Source organism: Corythoichthys intestinalis, chromosome 10, assembly GCF_030265065.1.
Source record: "Corythoichthys intestinalis isolate RoL2023-P3 chromosome 10, ASM3026506v1, whole genome shotgun sequence".
In the NCBI taxonomy this organism is placed as follows: domain Eukaryota; kingdom Metazoa; phylum Chordata; class Actinopteri; order Syngnathiformes; family Syngnathidae; genus Corythoichthys; species Corythoichthys intestinalis.
The window spans coordinates 37,449,131-37,472,873 of NC_080404.1; the positions used below are offsets into that span (position 1 = coordinate 37,449,131).

A 23,743-nucleotide genomic window follows, 5' to 3' on the forward strand; every position below is an offset into this window, starting at 1 on the left:
CCTTCGCACGCTTAGTGCTCGGGCCCTAGTAATCTTTTGCAAAACAATAGGGCCTTCGCACGCTTAGTGCTCGGGCCCTAATAAATGAGTGATTTAGGAATGTTTTGTGATAAAATCTACTATTTTCGTGAATTTTTGATCTACTTACGTGCACCCATGCTGTACCATTAAGACTAAACACTATAGTTACTGCGTGTATTTAGAAAAAAAAAAAATCAAACAAACAGAAAACAATGACTCTAAAGATGCATTTGATTTTATTTGAACTTCTATTGTGCTTGTGAAGCAAATACCATAATTTCCGGACTATTGAGCGCCCCTAAATACAAGCCTCACCCAGTACATTTTTAAAGGAAAAAACATTTTGTTCATATATCAGCCTCTCCTGTTTATAAGCCGCGTGTGCCCACATAGTCACATGAGATATTTATGAAGAAATACACAGAGCTTTCTGAGTTTTAATAACATACTTTAACAAATAGGGTTATAAATCTAGCGCATGACTTACAGGAGTAAGGGAGGTGCGGAAGAGCGAGAGACGTGCCTTCCTGTTGTTGTCGGGGTGTGTGCGCGTTAGTGATGGGAATTTCGGCTCTTTTTAGAGAGCCGGTTCTTTTGGCTCGGCTCACTAAAAAGAGCCGGATCTTTCGGCTCCCAAATGGCTCCTCAGTCTTTTTGTTGCTAAAAATAATTTACTACCAAAAATAATGTCAAATTATGTGTAAAACGAATTACTAATGTAAAAAATATACAGTATATCAAATATTTATTATTTATATGGCTTTATTTTTATTCTTCTGAACATACTCAACATGGAGTACAACATGGAGTGCTACAAAAACAAAGACCCAATTCAAAAAAAGGTCAACAAAAAGTTCCAATCTCTGATTGTGTATACTATTTATATGCTTTGAACTATTTACAGTAAAACAACACAAGTAAGCTTTGATTCACTCACAACAAATTATAAATTTTGTAAAACAAAAAGAAAAAAAGCATCCAGCGAAAAGTTTTAGCTAGTCTTTAGCGAAGATTGGCATTAAGAAAAAACATATCACAACCATATATTATCCAAATATATTATATATATAGATTAGTATATATCTAACCCCTCCCCCTTCTCCTCACTGCAGCGTGTGTGTGTAATCCTCCCCTCTCTCTTCTACCACGGATCTTGACCAATCACTTGTGGCTTTAACTGAAGGGGGGGAAAAAACTGAAAAAAAAAAAATCGGCTCCTATTAGGAACGGCTCCGCTCCCGTCGTTCACTTCAAAGAGCCGGTTTGTTCGCGAACGACACATCACTAGTGCGCGTCGACTCCTCCAGACAGCAGTGGTGTGTTGTTCCACGAGTTTCCAGAATAAATAATTGCAACCCAACTCAGCGGGTGACTCTTTGTCAACGTTACAATACCTTAACTTTTCTTTCCAAAGAGCGCCAGCAAAACGGCACTTAGCTGATGTTTCCGTGCTGTTCAAAAAGTGAGACAATACTGTGAATTTACATCAAGTTTTTCTTTCTTCTCCTTCAGTTTTTGCAGAATTGATTACACAAGTCATTTGTCTCCAAGTTCCTGCTCGGTTGTTGTAGTGCATCATTTGCGGTGTTTCAGGGAGATTTGTGGGTTTAACAGAATGGATTTCCTCATTTTCATCACACTTTTAATGTCAGGTAAGATAAGAGTCTGTTAAACTGAAATTTTCTTTTCAGTATACCTTATAAAGAGACAGTTTTCCACAAATAGATTTTTTTTCTTTCCCCTAAGTCTTGGAAGCTGCATTTGCCTTCAATATTGACCCTGTGGCGTGGAAAACCTTGACCAACTCAGCAGAGGGTTTTGGATATCAGATAGCGCAAAGACAATCAGAGTGAGTAAAGGAATTGAATTGCAAATCTTTTTACAGTTTGTTATGATATCGTTTGTCTGGTTGTTTTGTCAGTTTACTTGTCAGTGCGCCCCTTGCTCAGACTTCATCAAACAGAAGAGGACAAATCTTCAGTTGCTCTGTTCACACCTCGACTTGCAATGCGTTAGAAATTTCAGGTAAGCGACTTGCTTTTCATGGTGGTTCATTACTCAGGAATTGTTTGTACAATTGTGCTGAAGGTAAATCATCAATTCATGAGAACTGAAATTCGAATGCAAACAAACAACTGATTTTCTAACAGCCATTAGTACATCCCTTGATGTACAGTGAGGAGCAGAAGTATTTGCATGCCTTGTTTTCTTGCAAGTTAACTCACTGAGAAAATAGGTAGAGATCTAAAATTTCAATCATAGATGCATAGAGAATTAAAAAAAAAAAAAAATCTGGAACTCACATTGTATGATTTTTCAATAATTTATTTGTAATTTACTGGGGTTCATAAGTATTTGTACTAGGGTTGTTCCGATTAAGTTTTTTTGCTCCTGATCCGATCCCAATCGTTTTAGTTTGAGTATCTGCCGATCCCGATATTTCCCGATCCGATTGCTTTTTTTTGCTCCCGATTCAATTCCAATCATTCCCGATAATTTTTCCCGATCATATACATTTTGGCAACGCATTAAGATAAAAATGAATAAAACTCGGACGAATATATACATTCAACATCTAGTGTATTTGTTGAGCTTTCAGTAAATGATACTGTAGCCATGCCCCAATGCATGATGGGAAGTGGAACCATGACTGTGCGAAGTGCTATCAATTGATATATCTTCTCTGCGTTGGGAAATAACTTAAGGTGTTAAGAAAAAGATCATTTGCTACCTTACTTCCCCACATTGCTTCCCACGATATTTCTAGTCATAGGGAGAGGGATTGTAAGGCTTTAGCCAATAAAAAAAGGCTCCAAAGGCTGCCAAAATTCACTCTACTCATTTTACACTGCCTTTTATCTCTATATATAGGTAAAACGGCGCCATTACAGATTGAGCGCGACAATGCGTGGGTGGGTTGTGCAGCGCATGCATTAATTGCGTTAAATATTTTAACGTGATACATTTTTTTTTAAATTAATTACCACCGTTATCGGGATAAATTTGATAACCCTACCTTAAGCTTAAACTAAAGACTCTGGATGAGTGTAACATATTATGTTTGTAACGTTATATACAATTAGAAAACGATGAAATTAAATATATTATATATATTAAAAAAAGGCATGGCCGATATTTTTTTGCCGATTCCAATACTTTGAAAATGACGTGATCGGACCCGATCGATCGGACATCTCTAATTTGTACCCCTGAGAATCAGCAATAATTATGACACTCAGAGTTTTCACTCTACCTTAAAAAAACTAAAAGTAACTACCGTAATTTCCGGACTACAAGCCGCTACTTTTTTTCCCTCATTTTGAATCCTGCGGCGTATGCAATGATGCAGCCAATTTATCAATTTTTCTAACAACCGCCAGGAGCGCTCGAGCATAAAATTAACAGTAAATAAAACACGTGGAATATATGTGTTGAGGAAGACACTAGTTTGCACTCTTACCCCTATTTTAACTTTGTGCTTTGTGCACGAATGAAAGTAGCAGACCCTCATCTTTGTGCATTAGTAAAATTAGCAGACCCGCATCATTGAAAATGCAAGAAGAAATGGATATGACGTGCCGAGTTGAATTGAAGGCTTGGATGAGAGATCGTTTACCAAAACTGGCCGCACGCGAAAAGCAACTTCTGCACAAGTCTGACATCGTGGAGCAGTGTACAAAAATCCACCATCACCAACGGGTTTCGAAAAGCCGGTCTGCTGTGTGACGAAGAGGACGACACACGCTCAGGAGTGAGCTTGAGGAGTCAGCTAAGTCCCGTTTTGGAAAGAAAAGTTAGGGTTTTGTAACGTTGACAAAGAGTCACCCGCTTAGTTGGGTTGCAATTCTTTATTCTGGAAACTCGTGGAAGAACACATGACTGCTGTCTGGAGCAGTCGACGCGCACACACCCCGACAACAACAGGAAGGCACGTCTCTGGCTCTTCCGTGCCTCCTTTACTCCCGTAAGTCACGCGCTATATTTATAACCCGATTTGTTAAAGTATGTTATTAAAGCTCTGTGTATTTCTTCATAAATACAGTATCTCATGTTACTATGTGGACACACGCGGCTTATAAACAGGAGAGGCTTATATATGTACAAAATGTTTTTTCCTTTAAAAATGTAATGGGTGAGGCCTGTAATCAGGGGCGCTTAATAGTCCGAAAATTATGGTAGTTACCAGGAAAGGAAACTATTTCCGTTACTTTAAAAAGAAGTTTTTGTATGTCAAAGAATTTGAAATTTGAAATGAAAGAACAGACAGGTAGTTGTGTTATAGAACCTTGTAATATTTATTGCACCTCACCAGCAACAGATTTATCCTACACTTGAAGTGCAACAAAAATAAACAGATTTGAATTGCTTACCACAGATGTCGACAAAAGCTTTGCCCCGGGACATAAATTACACTTTACATGCACGTTCTTTCCTTTAATTTCGACCAACTTGAAATAGTGTTTATATCTCCACCTCGTAAAGGACAAATTTTCCTCTGAATGCTCTGCCATCATATCCCTCTGCATCTGTTTTGCGTGTGTGTGTTTGCCACACGCGCTGTTCCGGTTTGTGTGTGAAAACACCGGCTCTGAAGTTTTTTGAACGCACCCCAAGTCTTAGATGACAAATAAACAGAGCAGAGTAGACTTGCTCCAGCTGGTAGTTTCTTCAATTTATTCAAAATAAGTAATGCACCGCTTTTGACCGTCAGTAACGGTAACGGCGTTGTAACGGCGGAAAAAATCGTTAGATTACCCCGTTACTGAAAAGATAACTCCGTTATGGAACAGCGTTATTCCCAACACTGGTAATCCCCCACCCACCCACCACCCGTTTGAGCTCATTATTGTCACCTGTGCACCTCACAGTCAGTCAAAATGCAAATGCTACCACGGGCAAGACCAGAGAGCTTTGAAAAGACACCAAAAAAAAGGTGTTGCGCTATACAAAGCTGGAAAAGGCTATAGGACAATTGGAAAGCAACTTGGTGAGAATAAATCAATAGTTGCAGCATTTTTTAGAAAATGGAAATGGCTAAACATGACTGATAATCTACCACGGACTGGGACTCTATGTAAAACCTCTCCTCGTTGGGCATCACTCATGATGAGAAAAGTGAGGGTTCAGCCTAGAACTAAACGGCAGGAGCTTTTCAATGACCTGAAGAGAGCTGGATGCACAGTTTTAAAGGCTACTGTGAGTAGAACACTACTGCGCAATGGTTTAAAATCATGCATTGCTCAGAAGGTTCCCCTGTTGAAGCCAGTACATGTGAAAGTCCGTATAAAGATTGCTAGAGACCATCTGAATGATGCAAAGGGGTCATGGCAGAAAATCATGTGGTCAGATGAGACCAAAGTACCACTTTTTGGTGCAAACTTTACTCATCGTGTGTGGAGGAAAAAGAAGGATCAGTACAATCCCAAGAACACCATCCCCACTGTGCAGTATGGGGGTGGAAACCTCATGCTTTTGGGCTGCTTTTCGGCAAAGGGGACAGGACGACTGTACTGTATAAAGCAGAGGATGAATGGTGTAATGTATCGTCAGATTTTGAGCCACAACCTCCTTCCCTCAGTCAAAGACTTGAAGATGAACCGTGGCTGGATCTTCCAACATGACAATAGTCCGAAGCACACAGCCAAGCTGACCAAGGAGTGGCTGCGTAAAAAGCATATCAAGGTTGTGGAGTCGCCTAGCCAATCTCCAGACCTCAATTCAATAGAAAATCTTTAGATGAAGTTGCAACTTCGTGTTTCCCAATAACAGCGCCGAAACCTGATTTGTGTGGAAAAATGTGCCAAAATCCCCGTTTCCATGTGTGAAAACCTGGTGAAGAACTACAGAAAGTGTCTGACCTCTGTAACTGCAATCAAAGGCTTCTGCAGTGTATATTAGAACGGATTTTCTCAGGGGTACAAATAATTACGAACCCTCGTAAACTACAAATAAATTATTTAAAAAATCATACAATGTGAGTTCTGGATTTTTTTTTAATTACTTCTCTATTAGTGGAAATGCATCTATGATTGAAATTTCAGACCTCTACCTATATTCTCAGTGGGTGAAGTTGCAAAATCACAAGGGGTGCAAATACTTCTGCTCCTCACTGTATATCCAAGTAAGCAACTGGCAAGTTCTTTGGCTGCCATTGACAACGTTAGACGTCCAATTCATTTGAAGTGGGAGTACTGACATCAAATGAGCAAATCTTCATTCACTGCAAGTCCTTCCACTTCAAATGGAGTGGGCATCTCCTTGTGACAAACAAGAGTTTTAATTTAGAGCCACACAATTGGACGTGTATCACCGTCAATCGTACTGAAAGAGTGAGTTTATATAGGCTAAGCAGTTAACAATATTTTCATGCAAACAACAGCACGAAGTAAAGTAATTACAGTGACTTCCTGTTATCAAAATCTGTTAGTAGATATTGTGTCATATGTGGATAATGCATACGCAGAACTTCAGTAAGCCTCTTAGAAAAATTGGATTTTGTTTTGCAGGAAAAACATTTACAATCACCTATATTTATATTTCAAAAATGTATCAAAATAATAAAAATGTCAATCAAATACTTAAATATTATTAATTTAATCCTTCACAGTGCCGTACTTTGCTGTCAACATGTCTTTTGGCTTGACCATGACAGCCAATCCATCCACTGACGATATCACGGTAAATCATATTCATAGTTTTGCATATGTGAAATCTGTGTACAGTCATCCCTCATTTTTCGCGGTTAATGGAGACCAGAACCTGCCGCGATATGTGAAAAACTGCGATGTAACATTTAAAAAAATGTTTGGTGTGTGTGTTCAATGTATTTACTCAGATTTAGCATTGGAAAGAGATACATATAGGACATCTTTTTTCACTTTTTTTTTCCATTTTTTCCCCACTTATTTTTAAACAAGAATAAAGTAGAAAATGCTTGTGTTTATTAAATGCGTCATTTGAGTGAGTTCACTCACATGCGCTCAGACTGCTCACTTACACACAATGAGTTGCCACAGCAATTGTTTAACAAGTTAAACGATGATTTACGCATGCAGCGCTTTGAAGTTTCAGTTTCCAAACATCTCTGGCAAGATCAAACCTGAACAGCTGTAAATCATCGTAAACTTGAATAAGCAACTTCAGTGCACTGCCTGACCAAGAAAAGTGGCAGAAGCGAGAGTAAGAGACTACTTATCAGATCGGGACAGCTTTATAAAATACTGCATGTATTTATTTAGTTTTTGACTGAAAAAAAATCTGGGATGGACAGAGGGTGCGAAGTTTGAAGCACAAAGTAGCGAGGGATTACTACATTCCCACTCATCACATCTGGTCACTTGCAGGCATGTGGTCCCACCATTCCAAAAGACTGTGAAAGCATCACCATGTTCAACGGTGTGTGCTTGGAGATACCCCCTTCAAATGTCCCCAGATCACGTCTGCCTGCTTTTCTTGATGGTGCTCATTTTTTCATTCATTCAGTATAGCAAGCAATTCATTGAACGTATTGTTGTTTGTCAGCTTTGTTAAATTTTGAAAATCAACAGACGATTGGAGTCTTCAAAGTGCGCACTTTCAAAGCGCAGATCTGTAAACTCGTTTGCAAAAACGTACTCTGCACATATCGACTGCGCTTCTTCTTTAGTCATGCAAGAACTCACTGTCCGCCGCTTAAGGGAATGAGAAGAGCCGCTGTGATTGATGGCGAATGGCGTATGCGTTGCCCAAGCCTGCAACTGCTTCAGCTATGCCGACTTAACAATACCCTGTCCTTGCAAACTTGAAAGTAGACACCTAAATGTCACCAACTTTTTTTTTTTTAATGGTGAATGAATAATCAATTAAACGTCAAAAATAGGTGATAAACTTACCCCTCGAGAAGAAATATTGCTACTTCCTTGTTGCTTCCAGATTTTTTACAGTCTTTGGAAACGAACACAGCTGGATGCTGAGAAGGGTGAAGGAAGTCTATGTTGAAATGAGCTTGCTGTATAAAAAAATACTATTTCCATCAAAGACATATATCCTAAAAACTGAATCATAAGAGCCACTTATTAGCCGTGTTGTTAATCCTACTTTTAAAAAGTAATTAATTACAGTTACAAATTATTTCCCCCAAAAAGAAATTGCATTAGTAACTGAATTACCTGGATGTAAAAGTAATTAGTTACTTGACAAAGTAACTGGTGACAATTTTCATGTTTTTTTTTTTTCCCCCCTAAAAAAAAAAAAAAAAAAAAAAAAACTGGTCACACAATCTGAAGTTTAAAGGGTTTTTGGGACAACGTGTATTGCGGATATTGGGATAACTAGATAATAATAATAACAACTAGATAATAACCTTTGCTATGTGTGCAAGTTATTTAATGTTGTGACTCAATCGTTAAAGTTGTTAAAATTGCTACAGTTATTGCATTAGTTCCCTTCCATCTATTTTTGACATGTGTAAGTTTTAAAACTGTTTCATCATTTAAAGATAGATTTAAGTTTTGCCGATTTAGGAGGATTTTAGATAAAAAGTGACTTAGGTTCGCCAGGAAGGTTCTCTATAACAGAGCCTTCATGAGAAGTCAACTGCTTTAAGATGGCAGCTGTTTACTAACGCATCTAGTTATTTATTATATATGTTGCTAATGCCGCCGTGTCTGTCATTTGCATCTAGTTCTATATATATGTGATATCTACCGAAGCATCATGTGGGCGTAGTTTGTAGGCTATCGGCGACAGTCAGGTATTATTGGAGCCACCTAGCATAGCAGCATCGCATTTGCAACGGCGTCACACTCCCTTGCCTCCTCCCCACTCCTGCTCTGCACTCTCGTCTCCGTGAGTCTGTCTTTTTCCAGACTTTTCTCGCGGCAGTCAACCTACATCGTAACGCATAGTAACGTACGCATTTTCCGCCTCAGTAACGGTAACGGCGTTGCCAAGATGAGAAAAGCATTTATGTAGATTACTCACTACTGAAGAAAATAACGCCGTTAGTGACGCCGTTATATTCTAACGCCGTTATTAACAACACTGCTTATTAGGCTACCTATTTTGCAACCCCGCCTTGTGCCTCAACTGTCTGCCTCTAAGGACCACCCACACAATATTGTTTGTTATTTGTCTAACACGCTTTAATGACCTGTGTACGCTTTAAAGAACAAATATGAACGTTTATGACAGCATAAATAAATGTTTGGATTACAATAGAAAAGGATCATACAGAAATAGAAAACCTCTGTTTCAACAAACTTGTCAGGGAAGTGATTCAATCGCAATAGCTTTGTGCTGGTTGTTTTCGATAAAATCAAGTTTCACCTCTTACCAAAACAGCCTTCATCAGTTCATGCAACAAAGTTCAGTCGGGAAACTCCAGTTGCGATCAATTCAGTGCATGGAATATGATTCGATTCACAGATAGCTAATCAAGGGCATAGGTTTGCATAGTAGGGACATAACAGTACCGAACTTTTCAGGATGCTCAAATTGTTCCTACCAACTTTTAAGCAACCTTGTTTGGATTGTACTGTATAATGATTTCAGTTACTGTATATAGGTAATTTAGATTGTCTTACCATACTTTGTAAGAATACAATAGACCCTACCATTATTAAGTGAACTATTTTCATTATTTTCAGACTGACGTTTATCCCTTTTCACTTGCTGAATGTGCCGATCCATTCTCCCTACCCTCAAACGAAAGGTGATTGGCGGATGACTTGCCCCTTCCGCCCACCCCAAACAGACACACATGCACAGTCACACAGCCCCGAGAGATTCATGTCGACATCATGCTGCCTCCTCTGCCCCCTACGAAGGGGAGAAGTATTAGGTTTTTTTGGGCCAGCAGCAGCCACTGCAAGTAACTTAAAAAGATCTCAATGTTGTGGAGGTTGGGGTAACACCACTAATTTTGCTACTGAAAGTCAGACCTGCTTTACAGTTAGCATAAAATTAAACTGCGTGAACTTGCTAACCTGCGAAACTACTGCGGTCAGGACAGCCTCCACAAGGAACGACGGAGTCAAGCTAGATTCCCTCATTTGGATCCTTGCTTGCATTGTGTGCATTGCGGTAATGCAACGCGGTAGCTTGAGAGTGCAAGTCCCTTTATTAAAAAAAAAAACTGGGAGCTATCTAAGAATGGGTTCACTTCAGGGGGACACTGACATAAACACAAACTGACGTGAAAAAGAAATCTGTGAAATGAAATCATACATCAGAATTTCACGAGAGTACTTTGGTTCGAGTCTTGGGGTAGTCTAGTATGCCTCAGATGTACTGTAGATCGGTCTTTGGATATCTTGATATGTTATATCATCCCTACTAGGGTTGTTCCGATCATGTTTTTTTGCTCCCGATCCGATCCCGATCGTTTTAGTTTGAGTATCTGCCGATCCCGATATTTCCCAATTCGATTGCTTTTTTTTGCTCCCAATTCAATTCCAATCATTCCCGATAATTTTTCCCGATCAAATACGTTTTGGCAATGCATTAAGAAAAAAATGAATAAAACTCGGACGAATATATACATTCGACATACAGTACATAAGTACTGTATTTGTTTATGATGACAATAAATCCTCAAGCATTTACATTATTAACATTCGTTCTGTGAGAGGGATCCACGGATAGAAAGACTTGTAATTCTGAAAGGATAAATGTGACTTTGTACATTGTGACTAAATATTGCCATCTAGTGTATTTGTTGAGCTTTCAGTAAATGATACTGTAGCCATTTAACTTCTGCCCAAATGCATGATGGGAAGTGCAACCATGACTGTGCGTCGTGGTACCAATTGATATATGTTCTCTGCGTTGGGAATAACAAAGGGTGTTAAGAAAAAGATCAACTACTACCTTTCTTCCCCACACTGATTCCCACGATTATTCTAATCGCTGGGAGAGGGATTGTATATACTGTATGGGTAAAACGGCACCATTATAGATTGAACGCGACAATGCGTGAGTGAATCGTGCAGCGCATGCGTTAATTACGTTAAATATTGTAACGTGATAAATGTAAAAAATATTAATTCTCGCCGTTAACGCGATCAATTTGATAACCCTACCTTAACCTTAAACTAAAGACTCTGGAAGAGTGCAACACATTATGTCTGTAACGTTAAATACAATTAGAAAACGATTTAATTAAAAATATATATATATATATATATATTAAAAAAAGGCATGTCCGATATTTTTTTGCCGATTCCGATACTTTGAAAATGACGTGATCGGACCCGATCACATTTCTAGTCCCTACCAATTTTGAGACCAAACCCACCCCCTTGTGGCTAATTATTAATCTAATCGTTTTTCTGGGGCAGGTTATTTTCATAATTTCATGATGTTAGACTTTAGAAATGACCCTCAGTACGATGAAAACAATAATTGTCCTTTTTCGTTTTTCACAAGAGTGTCGTAGTACAGCAGACATCGCATTTCTGTTGGATGGGTCGGGCAGCGTCGACAACGAACAGTTTAAGATAATGAAGAATTTTGTCATAGGTCTCATCGACTCCTTTATGGGCAAAGATTCCAAGGTGAGAGACTTGGCTTATTTTGTTGTTTTGTAAGTACAGTATTTTAATACGTACATTTTTTTTAATCTCCTCCATAGTTTGCCATAATCCAATTCTCCAACGAGCCCAGAGTCCATTCTGATTTTTCTACCTTCAACTTTGCAACTTGGAGAAATGACATTCAAGGGATAAAGCAATTAAAAAGAACGACAAACACAGCCAGTGCAATTCTAAGTGTTGCGTATGTTTTTTTTTTTCTCCACACATCTTCTATAATCTGAATGCATACTCTTTATTGAAGGTGCTCTTTGTTTTAATAGGAATAGAGTCTTTTTAAAAACAAGAGGTTCCAGGTTGAATGTGAAAAAGATTCTTATAGTAATCACAGATGGAAAATCTAGCGATAGCACCAAATTACCATACGCAATAAAGGCAGCCGAGACAAAAAATATAGTTCGATTTGCTATTGGGGTAAGTTGTATGTCAAGAACGTTCACAGTAAATTGGAATTTGTAATTCTTAAACACACCCATTTTTTTCAAACATTTTTTGACAAGGTGGGGAGTGCATTTGACAGCTCTGATGCAAAAACGGAGCTGGAAACCATCGCATCTCTTCCCCTGGAAAAGCATGTGTTTCACGTGAGGAACTTCCGCGCGCTTGATGCAATAAAGAAGACTTTGGAGGACAGCATCTTTGCTATTGAAGGTAAAAATGGAAAGTACTCAGCAATAAATATATATACAGTGGGGCAAATAAGTATTTAGTCAACCACCAATTGTGCAAGTTCTCCTACTTGAAAAGTTTTGAGAGGCCTGTAATTGTCAACATGGGTAAACCTCCCCCATGAGAGACAGAATGTGGGGGGAAAAAAAACAGAAAATCACATTACTTGATTTTTAAAGAATTTATTTGCAAATCATGGTGGAAAATAAGCATTTAGTAAATACCAAAAGTTCATCTCAATACTTTGTTATGTACCCTTTGTTGGCAATAACAAGCCAAACGTTTTCTGTAACTCTTCACTTGTGTAAAGAAATCAACTGTGGAAGCAATTATTAGAAAATGGAAGACATACAAGACTACTGATAATCTCCTTCGATCTGGGGCTCCATGCAATATCTCACCCCGTGGCGTCAAAATGATACGAACGGTGAGCAAAAATCCCAGAACCACACGGGGGGGGGACCTAGTGAATGACCTACAGAGAGCTGGGACCACAGTAACAAAGGCTACTATCAGTAACACAATGTTCCGCCAAGGACTTAAATCTTGCACTGCCAGACGTGTCCCACTGCTGAAGCCAGTACACGTCCAGGCCCGTCTGCGGTTCGCTGGAGAGCATTTGGATGATCCAAAAGAGGACTGGGAGAATGTGTTATGGTCAGATGAAACTAAAATAGAACTTTTTGGTAGAAACACAGGTATTGTGTTTGGAGGAGAAAGAATACTGAATTGCATCCGAAAAACATACCCACTGTGAAGCATGGGGGTGGAAACATCATGCTTTGGGGTTGTTTTTCTGCAAAGGGACCAGGACGACTGATCTGTGTAAAGGAAAGAATGAATGGGGCTATGTATGGAGAGATTTTGAGTGAAAATCTTCATTGAAGATGAGACGTGGCTGGGTCTTTCAGCATGACAATGATCCCAAACACACAGCCAGGGCAACAAAGGAGTGGCTTCGTAAGAAGCATTTCAAGGTCCTGGAGTGGCCTAGCCAGTCTCCAGATCTCAATCCCATAGAAAATCTGTGGAGGAAGATGAAAGTCCATGTTGCCCAACGACAGCCCCAAAACATCACTGCATGGATAGATTATTTTTTTTAAATCACAACATTTTCGTAGTAATCTGCATGATTTACTATGTATTTTTGTGGCGATCGTAGGATCTCAAACAAGCGGTGAGAAGCTAAAAATGGAGATGGCTCAGCATGGATTCAGTGCCGCTTACATGCCTGATGTAATAAACAGAGCACTTATACACACACCAACATACGTGTCGCAAATTTTATTGACGTTTCTGTGGTCATTCCAGGGAATACAAATAGCTTCTGTCGGGGCGAACGGTTGGAGAGGAGGTTTTCATACATACACAGACAAGGAACAGAGTTCCTATCTGCCGACGGACATTGATCCTGACAGCTATCTGGGTACGTATATGACAATCACCTTCAATCTGCTGGATCTGGAGCCACACTGTACATTTTTATCGCCTTGTTCGTTAACTTTCAGGTTATTCCATAACCATTGCCCAAACGCACTCTGAAACACTGACGGTAGTTGGTGCACCAAGATATCAACATAGAGGAATTGTTATGGTGATTCTTCAAAACACAGCTATACAAACAATAGACCCCTTTGTATGGCAGGTATGCTCTCACAGTGTCACATGGTTTGTATCCAGTTTTGATTTCAGAACTGGCCACTAGTTATGGGAAATTATTCTTTTTTTTTTATTTAATCTTTATTTAACCAGGAAAAAGTCTTGTTGAGATTAAAAATGTCCTTAGTAGTTACACATTGTGGAAATTTAATTTAGGGTAACTTCCTACTCATTTTGGGGCCATTCGAGGTCACTTCCTATTATTTTGGGGCATCTACTGTTTTTTGGGGGCATTTTGGGATCACTACCTATTGGTTTTGGTATATTTCAAGGTCACTTCCTTTCATTTAGGGTCTCTATTAACTTTGAGTCAATTCCTGTTGATTTTCTGGCTTTTCCGCCTCACTTTCTGCTGACCTTGGGTCACTTCCTGTAGATTTTGGGGCATTTCAGTATTATATGATTTTTTTCTAATGTACCTGAAATAGTAGTGTAAAATGCATCTACAGTGATCCCTCGGTACTTCGCGCCCTCAGTCCATCCATCGTGATTTTTTTTTCCATTTAAAAAAAAAAAAAAAAAAAAGGGTTTCTTTCCCACCAGGCAGCTGCAGCTTGTTAAAGTAAACAATGAGTGACAAGAGAGATGCTTTGAAGTGGCCAGACAACTACCTTTCAAAGGCCATTGCCTCGTTTAGCTATTTAAACATTGACTGTAGTCGCTATGGCAACTCATTGTGGTGTCATATGCTGGTCTAAGCAGTATGAGTCGTTTTGAGAGGACTCACTCAATGAAGAATTTAAAAAATAATTATACTTTGTGAGAAAAAAAGGAAAATCATGTTTTATATGTATCTATTTTCAATGCTAAATCTGAATAAATATATTGAACACACAAAAAAAAAAAAAAAAACAATAATGTAAATAACCTACACCTCTACTTCGCGGATTTTGATTATCAGGGTGGGAGGGTTCCCATTAACTGCAAAAAATAGGGATTACTGTACTGTTGTAAATATTAGCATAGCTTGTTCTTGTTTACTTTGTGCCACTGAAATTGTACATAAAACATTCATCTTTGGAATTTTTAAAAACATTTTTAATTCTGGCTTTAGTATCAGATAGGTGAATATTTCGGGGCAGTGGTCTGTGCCATGGATGTGAACCAAGACGCCATCACGGACGTCGTGCTCATTTCTGCCCCTATGTTTGTGGAGGACGATAGAGAGGGGAGGGTTTACGTTTGCAGCATGAACCGTTCGGTGAGGTACTCATTTTTGGGGGGCTTTCTCTTCAGATTGTCTCAACAATGACTTTCGTCCTTATTTATCCACCAGAGAGTAGAGTGTCGGTTCGAGACTCCTTTAATCCTGAGAGGAGTCCCATCTACCAGAGGGCGATTCGGTTCTTCCCTCGCCATACTGCCTGACCTCAACTCAGATGGACTTAACGACTTGGCGGTCGGGGCACCGTTGGAGGATGACGGCCAGGGCAGCGTCTACATATTTCACGGCGAGCAAAAAGGAATCTCTGCTACTTTCTCACAAGTAAATTGCAAATATCAACTAATCTTCCCTACACACACATGAATTATGCAATATAACCCCTATTAAAATGAAAATACACACCACATTGAACAGTGTTGTGATTCCACCACTCACACAATAAAACAAAAAGTTTTTCACTGACTCATTTAGAGGATTGCTGGATCAGAATCGGACTCAGGTCTCAGGTTCTTTGGTATGTCCATCGGCCAGTCTTCAGCGGATCTCAGCGGGGATAACCTGAGTGACCTTGCAGTGGGTTCAAAAGGAACAGTCATCTTACTCAGGTAAATGATTCTCCACCGATACTTTATTTAGGGCAATATCTTGTGAGTAATACAGAAGTTACTCACACTTTGACTTTACTACTTGTTGTAATGTGTAAATATTGTGTCTACCTCTTTGTTCCCAGATCCAAACCCATAGTAATGGTAGACAGCACGCTCTCCTACAACCCAAAACAAGTCTTGACAGAAAACGTTACTTGTGAAAACCCAACGCTTTTCAATGCAGAAATCTGCTTTTTGATGAGCAACATCTCATCCCTGGAAAGAGGTGCTTAAAAATCCGTTTGTATCTTCATTCAATGACTCGTGCAGGTATCTTGCTAACACTTAATCAAAAATGTCACAGCAAGAGCGAGAGTTAATTATACTTTAACGCTGGACGCCACCCGCAAGGTTCCCAGCAACCGAGCTTACTTCAATGAAAAAAAACGGGAAACAAGCAGGACCATGATTCTCGACTTACAAGGGCCAAAATGCTTCCAAGTCAAGTTCTACATCGAGGTAGGTTGCCAGATAGTGAATTGCCAAAAACCTCATAGGATACTCTTCCATAACATGTTGAATTTTGCAGCCCTGCCCAGAAGACTCTTATAATCCTCTTGACAATGAGCTTCAATTCACATTTGAAGGTTTGCCCGCCGCTAATAATCTGAGTCCCTCTTTGGCTCAACAGGCCCAAATGACCCCTTATCCGGTGAGACACCTTCATCCATTCATGCCTCATAACGTGTAGACATCTCACAATGATTCAATGTCATCCATCTTCTGCTCTCCACAGTTGTATTTTGAGATCGATTGTGGCGAGGACAACACATGTGAAGATAACCTCAACATTGATTTTAACTTCAGCAGGTAAAACATTCATCATATTTGAAGTTGTGCTTCTGCAATGTCTGACTTCCCTCATTACGGAGCAGCTCCTTGGAGGTTAAAGTGGGCATTGATGAACTCTTGAACGTCATCATATCTGTGGAAAACCAGGGAGAAAACTCCTACAACACCCTTGTTGTTCTCACGTACCCAGTCGGATTCTCTTACAGGAAATTTACTGCTCTGCAGGTAAGGGTGAACATGAACCAGACTTCCTCTTCACTTAGCAGGATTCTGGATTGTGAATTGGCAACACCTAGATGGCCGACAATCTACACAGGCATGATTGTTTGTTTGTTTGTTTGTTAGTCTTCCATAAAGGGACGAATTGAGTGCAATTCTTTGGACAGTGAAGGTGGTCAAGCCCGTGGAAGGACAGAATGCACCATTGACAAACCTATTTTCAGAAGCAACGCAAAGGTTTGCTCCGTGCCAATACTAACAGATTTCACTTAAAGTGCCTGTGACACGAAAAAGCATGTTTATTTCATAATACACGCGGTATTTTATGCCCCTGAATGATATGGACCGCTTGGATGTGTGTGGAAGCGATCGCTATATTTATTTAGTTTTTTTAATCCCGCGCCATGAAAATGAGTGACTTCCGGCTTCGGTCTCTCATTGAGGAGGAGGGCGCTGTGACGTGTACGGTAGAAGACGTTCTCTTCACTATACAGTGTACTGTTGTGTATGAGGACGAAGGATTCAGCTGATTTTGCGGATTAATACTTTTATTTTTTGCATCACGCCAGCCAAACGGCTGCAGAAAAATCATTCTGTATGCGGGAGAGGCGTATGCGCCTTATTGGAGTTTCAAAAGGTTCCCATTCACCGTGGATATTTACTGTGGGACCATGGGACTTACAAGGAAGTGAGTAAACATCTTGTTTTGTATTATGTCAAATACGAATACAGTGATTACAAAGTAAACACTATAAAATTCCTTTAAATAAAGGACTACTTACGTTTGATCATTGATAGGCATGTAAAAAGCTATCCTCATGCTCATTAGCAGGTAGCTGTTAGCACGTTAGCTCCACAACAACTCCAGCCACCCTCCTCCAGGGAACGAACTGTAAATTGCTCTCCGCCGGGCGGTTTGCCGATCCGCAAAGAAACTCGACAACCGGGTCGTCATGTCAAATAATCCAGGCTAGTTATGTGTGATTTTCCACTTCGAAGACTTTGAAACGTCCCTCGTTTCGGGTTAGCATGTCGACTAGCTGTCACTCCTTCTGGTCTGTTTACATTCTCCGAAGCCGGGGAAGGGAAATTACATATGTCCGATTTAGGTGTCATAAAATATCGTTCGGGAGGTGTGACAGTAAAGGTGAAGTCGACTGTTTTGACCATTATGGAGTAATTTTGCCATGTCGTCTTGAATAAATGGATTTTTATTATTTTATATTCCATTTAGCACAAGATTGTTATTTGTCATGACCATGCCATTTATTTAGCAATTGGGGAAAGTACTTGGGTAAAAAGAATATCCTGTAAAAATATTGAAGTAAAGAGACAGAAACAATGACATTTTGCCGCTCTCTTCGTCTCGTTTTCCTCATTGTGAATAGTTCCCCCTCGACGGGCTGACTGGTCCTTCTCAAGCCATTTATATAGCTATTGGGGAAAAATACTTGGATAAAAAGAATATCCTGTAAAAATATTGGGAGTGGAGAGACTGAAACAATGACATTTTGCGGCTCTCTTCGTCGCGTTTTCCTCGTTCTGAACAATTCCCCCTCAATGGGCTGAATAGTAAAACCGATGAGCCCAGTCTACCGCTGACGTCATCCACCTGTTGGGGACGCTAAAGCCCCATAATGGTAGGCGTGGCTAACCGGCAGATTAAAAGACTAATTTCTCGTCATCTGCGCTTTGCTAAATTGTTGTATATAGTCGAATCGTCTCAAAATATGATTCTAATTCACATAATAATGCCATTTAAGACTTTTTTTCTGGTGTCATATGCTCTTTAAGTATCTGTACTTCTCAAGTACAGATTGTGATTGATTTTACCACCTCTGGTAGAACAGTACCTGATAATATTCTATTAACCCAAAGACCCAAATTAAACATATTTAATTCGATTACATTTCAGGCTACCTTCGTGGTGACGTACAGTATTGACACCAACAGCGAACTGGACAACAGGATGTTTGTCACAGCAAATGCAACAAGGTAGGGTTTTCCACCAGTTTGTGGTATATCATTAGCCTGGAACTCCAGACTGGCCGCTGTTCCAGCTATAGAGTCTGGCGACTGTTTCGTGGGTCAAATTCCCTGGGCGGAGCAAGCCACAGCAAACAGACAGCGGAGTGGACTAATCACCGAAGGGCGGAAGTGACGTTGGTAAAGCGACAAGAAACTCTAGCGCGAGGACATAAAGATACGAGGGGAGCGGAAAACGGAGAAGTTTATTCAACATGGCTAACGCGAGACAGACTGTTGGTTTTAGCGACTCAATGCGTTTTTGGTCATTCAAAACTGAATTTACCGCGGATAGGAACAAATTCTCGGCTCTCCCGTTCACCATCTGTGTTGTTGTGGAGACGAGTTCCGACGCGCAAGAGTGACGTTGCACGTCACGCAAACAAATCTGATTGCACGGATGATTTTGTTCGGGCTCGAGAGGCCAATAAAGAGCTGGGTCCTACACTCTATAGATGTAACAGCGCTGAGTTTGGAGTTCCAGGCTAGGATATCATCATTCTTTGCACACTTCAACTGTTGTCTTCTGTTCTAGTGGGAATGCGCAGCACTCGGCTTTAAGTCAGCCTTACAAATTCAAAGACATTGGTGTGAAGTACAGCATTTTTGTTACAATGGAAAGGTGTGTAAATGGATAGTAATGATAATTTGATCATTACTTAAGTGTATAATTATTACTTTTTTTTTTTTCAGTTCGCTAAGCTACATCTATTTCACCTATGGAAAAAATGATGTGCAAAAATCAATCCAGCAATCAGTTTTGGTAAGATTATTATAAAAAGAAAAAAGTACAAGTTGTTATATTAGACTAAGCACTGCTTGTATTAGGTTTCCAATACCATCCGAGCCTTGAACCTCACATTTGTGATCAGAGTGCCAGTGAAGCTTGGTGAAATGGACATCTGGCAGAATTTGAACAGTTTGCAGGTAGCCCATCATATCAGTGTATCTGTAACTATAGCTGTTTGGACACACCTTGAACGTCCTCACATCTCTGTTGACATGAACTGTCTTTATTTCAGATTCCAGACTGCCAGTTTAGCAATGATGAAAGCGCAAATATAACAAATTTTGTTGAACTGGTGCAAAGAAATAAGATCGTGGTAAGAGCAGCATAGCCATCTGTTTAGAAGTAAGCACTTTGTTAGGTATACATGCATATCATGTGCTTGAATGTCCACAGGACTGCTCAGTTGCTACGTGCAGGGTGTTTCATTGCAACAGGTTCATGGAAACTTTAGAGAACAAGCAGTACGAAATATCTGGCAATATGAGTTCAGCATGGATCCAGCAGGTAACGCACAAGCATATGTACAGTGGGGCAAATAAGTATTTAGTTAACCACCAATTGTGCAAGTTCTCCTACTTGAAAAGATTAGAGAGCCCTGTAATTGTCAACATGGATAAACCTCAACCATGAGAGACAGAATGTGGGAAAAAAAACAGATAATCACATTGTTTAATTTTTAAAGAATTTATTTCCTAATTAGAGTGGAAAATAAGTATTTGGTCACCTACAAACAAGCAAGATTTCTGCCTGTCAAAGAGGTCTAACTTCTTCTAATGAGGTCTAAGGAGGATCCACTCGTTACCTGTATTAATGGCACCTGCTTTAACTCATTATCGATATAAAAGACACCTGTCCACAGCCTCAGTCAGTCACACTCCAAACTCCACTATGGCCAAGACCAAAGAGCTGTCGAAGGACACCAGAGACAAAATTGTAGACCTGCACCAGGCTGGGAACACTGAATCTGCAATAGCTAAGTGTAAAGAAATCAACTGTGGGAGCAATTATTAGAAAATGGAAGACATACAAGACCAATGATAATCTCCCTCGATCTGGGGCTCCATGCAAGATCTCAACGGTGAGCAAAAATCCCAGAACCACACGGGGGGAACTAGTGAATGACCTACAGAGAGCCGGGACCACAGTAACAAAGGCTACTATCAGTAACACAATGCGCTGCCAGGGACTCAAATCCTGCACTGCCAGACGTGTCGCCCTGCCGAAGAAAATACACATCCAGGCCCGTCTGCGGTTCACTAGAGAGCATTTGGATGATCCAGAAGAGGACTGGGAGAATGTGTTATGGTCAGATGAAACCAAAATAGAACTTTTTGGTAGAAACACAGGTTCTCGTGTTTGGAGGAGAAAGAATACTGAATTGCATCCGAAGAACACCATACCCACTGTGAATCATGGTGGTGGAAACATCATGCTTTGGGGCTGTTTTTCTGCAAAGGGACCAGGACGACTGCTATATGTAAAGGAAAGAATGAATGGGGCCATGTATGGAGAGATTTTGAGTGAAAATCTCCTTCCAACAGCAAGGGCATTGAAGATGAGATGTCGCTGGGTCTTTCAGCATGACAATGATCCCAAACACACAGCCAGGGCAACAAAGGAGTGGCTTTGTAAGAAGCATTTCATGGTCCTGGAGTGGCCTAGCCAGTCTCCAGATCTCAACCCCATAGAAAATCTGAGGAGGGAGTTGAAAGTCCGTGTTGCCCAACGACAGCCCCAAAACATCTCTGCTCTAGAGGAGATATGCATGGAGGAATGGGCCAAAATACCAGTAACAGTGTGTGAAAAGCTTGTGAAGAGTTACAGAAAATGTTTGGCCTCCGTTATTGCCAACAAAGGGTACATAACAAAATATTGAGATGAACTTTTGGTATTGACCAAATACTTATTTTCCACCATGATTTCCAATTAAGTTCTTTAAAAATCAAACAATGCAATTTTCTGTTGTTTTTTTTTTCTACATTCTGTCTCCCATGGTTGAGTTTACCCATGTTGACACTTACAGGCCTCTCTAATATTTTCAATTGGGAGAACTTGCACAATTAGTGGTTGACTAAATACTTATTTGTCCCACTGTATGTTATCGGGTTGTGGTACTTTGTACTGAAGTGAACAGCCCATCTAACACAGCTGTTACTCTAAAACAGGTCGGACTCAACAAGGCGAAGTTAATGTTCATCAGCACGGCCAGTCTTGAGTATGACCTGAACCAGTACATCTTCTTTTCAACATCATCTAATAGTAACCCTCCCATGCACAAGGTAATTTTACAATTAGGTGACAGAATTTGAATGTATTGGCTCAAATGTTATCTCCATATTAGATTGAAACAGAGGTAGAAGTGTATCCCCAACCAGACATTACCAAAGCGATAGTTGGCGGTTCCATAGGAGGACTGGCAATAGTGGCTATACTCTCAATTGTCCTGTATAAGGTGAGAAAATAAGGACTTGAAGGAATGAATAAATCACACAAATACATCCTGATAGCATTCCAACACTTTGTATTCACAGGCTGGATTTTTCAACAGTAAATACAAGTATGTGATCAATGAGGCTGACGGCGGAGTAGCAGTGAATGACGAAGCCACACTTACGGCAATAATAACATTCAAGAAATTATTTTGAGCCTTTTGCTTTCAGCTATCCAAAACACTGACGTCAATGTCAATTATTCGTCTTGCTAATGGCCATTCAACACATCATTTTAAGGAATTTCAGATAAAAGATGACATTTTTGCACTATTATTTTACAGCGTGTTTATAAGCTGAAGACACCTGCCGTATTTGCATCAACATGAAAAACATACTGCAAAACAACTTTAGAATTGTATCATTATTTTGTATCTTATTTTGCATTTCATTGTATTGTTGAAAATATTAAAAATATTTCTCATTTAAAACAAACAAAAACAACTAGGCCTGCAAGCAGGACTGAACGGGCCCTGGCAATCTAGCGCAACGTCATGCAACTCGGACAGTGTGCAGATCAGGGTGATGGCAGATCCTCCTCTCAAATAATCTCATTAGAACCTAACATGCTCGAAACGCTAGTTGGCGCTGTAGGGTTGATGCAAATGACCCCTACAGGACCCTTCAGAGTATGACTCAACAAGCACGAGATGTTTGGCGCAGATATGTTGTAGGTCTTCCAAGTTATGACTGTTCAAAACTTGTGGTGAGACGAAATGGCTTCACTCATGTTCACTTCTCCTGTTGGACCCTTCTGCTTCAACCAAACCTCAGTATTTTTCATCAGGCACCTGAACACATGTCTTATGGCTCCCCTGATGCAGGTTTTGGGTGAATAGATTTTTTTTCCTTGGAGGAGGAGCCTGTTTCGTAAAAAAAGGCATTTCCTGTTCCCACTAGGGGGCGCTAGGCCTAATGGGTAATGTTTCAATGCACTCGCACATACATGCCAGATATGAAAAAGATTGAACGTTGTGTCAAGGAGCTATTAGTCATTTACTGAATTTGTCATTTTGCCGAAAAAATGGCCGACTTTGGCACCACGCGCAGGTCAGACCCATGAATGAAAACGCACCATTTTGAAAATTTTAGATCTCCTATGTCTCCTGAATAGTCTCACCAATTTTGAAGATGATCCGACTTACTCCTTCTGTGACAAGGTCTCAAATGTGCACCCTGTTAATTAATAAAAATTTCACATTCGATCAAAATACCCGATTTCCTGTTGGGTTTGGAATATGGGTTCAAGAGACTTTTTGGAGCAGTTTTGCACAAGGTATCGACTCCCCAAATTTCATTGTTCTACGTTAAAAAAACCTAATAGGAATTGCCTTTTTGAAAAATTCAAGGGGGCGCCACTGAGCCCTTTTGTTACATTTTTTTGTAACGTCACAAGATTATCGAAATCCACGCAAAGCCGCATGTATGTGCAAAATTAGGTGGGTTTCCGTGCATGTTCAGGCCTCCAAATGTCAACTATACTACAAATGGATAAAAATTTCACACTCGATCCAAAATATCCGACTTTCTGTTGGATTTGGAAAATGGGTGCAAGAGACGTTTTGGAACAGTTTTGCATAAGGTACAGACTTCCCAAATTTCATTGCTCTACGTTGAAAAAAACCAATAGGAAAGGCCTTTTTTAAAACTCCTTTCTGTCGCCACTAGTTGGCACTGTAGAGTTGATGTAAATGACC

General features: G+C 40.0%; 1 protein-coding gene across 2 annotated transcripts; it reads left to right on the forward strand.

The window, feature by feature from the left end:
• Positions 1-1,382: 1,382 nt before the first annotated feature.
• LOC130922940 (integrin alpha-M-like) lies at positions 1,383-23,372 on the forward strand. 2 transcript variants are annotated; one of them, XM_057848228.1, is made up of 30 exons: positions 1,383-1,673; positions 1,768-1,870; positions 1,943-2,046; positions 6,629-6,699; positions 7,365-7,479; positions 11,428-11,555; positions 11,633-11,775; positions 11,855-12,005; positions 12,092-12,242; positions 13,423-13,496; positions 13,572-13,686; positions 13,769-13,905; positions 14,974-15,120; positions 15,196-15,405; positions 15,556-15,689; positions 15,815-15,957; positions 16,036-16,190; positions 16,261-16,383; positions 16,468-16,541; positions 16,607-16,748; positions 16,869-16,979; positions 18,658-18,737; positions 19,303-19,389; positions 19,461-19,530; positions 19,596-19,694; positions 19,790-19,870; positions 19,951-20,061; positions 21,723-21,836; positions 21,899-22,009; positions 22,089-23,372. In XM_057848228.1, exons 1-30 carry the CDS (start codon positions 1,637-1,639, stop codon positions 22,200-22,202), a joined length of 3,435 nt encoding a protein of 1,144 aa, XP_057704211.1. In that variant the 5' UTR covers positions 1,383-1,636; the 3' UTR covers positions 22,203-23,372. The 2 variants fall into 2 exon arrangements, with proteins under 2 accessions (XP_057704211.1, XP_057704210.1); XM_057848227.1 differs by having other exon boundaries at positions 13,423-13,686.
• The last annotated feature ends 371 nt before the right edge of the window (positions 23,373-23,743 follow it).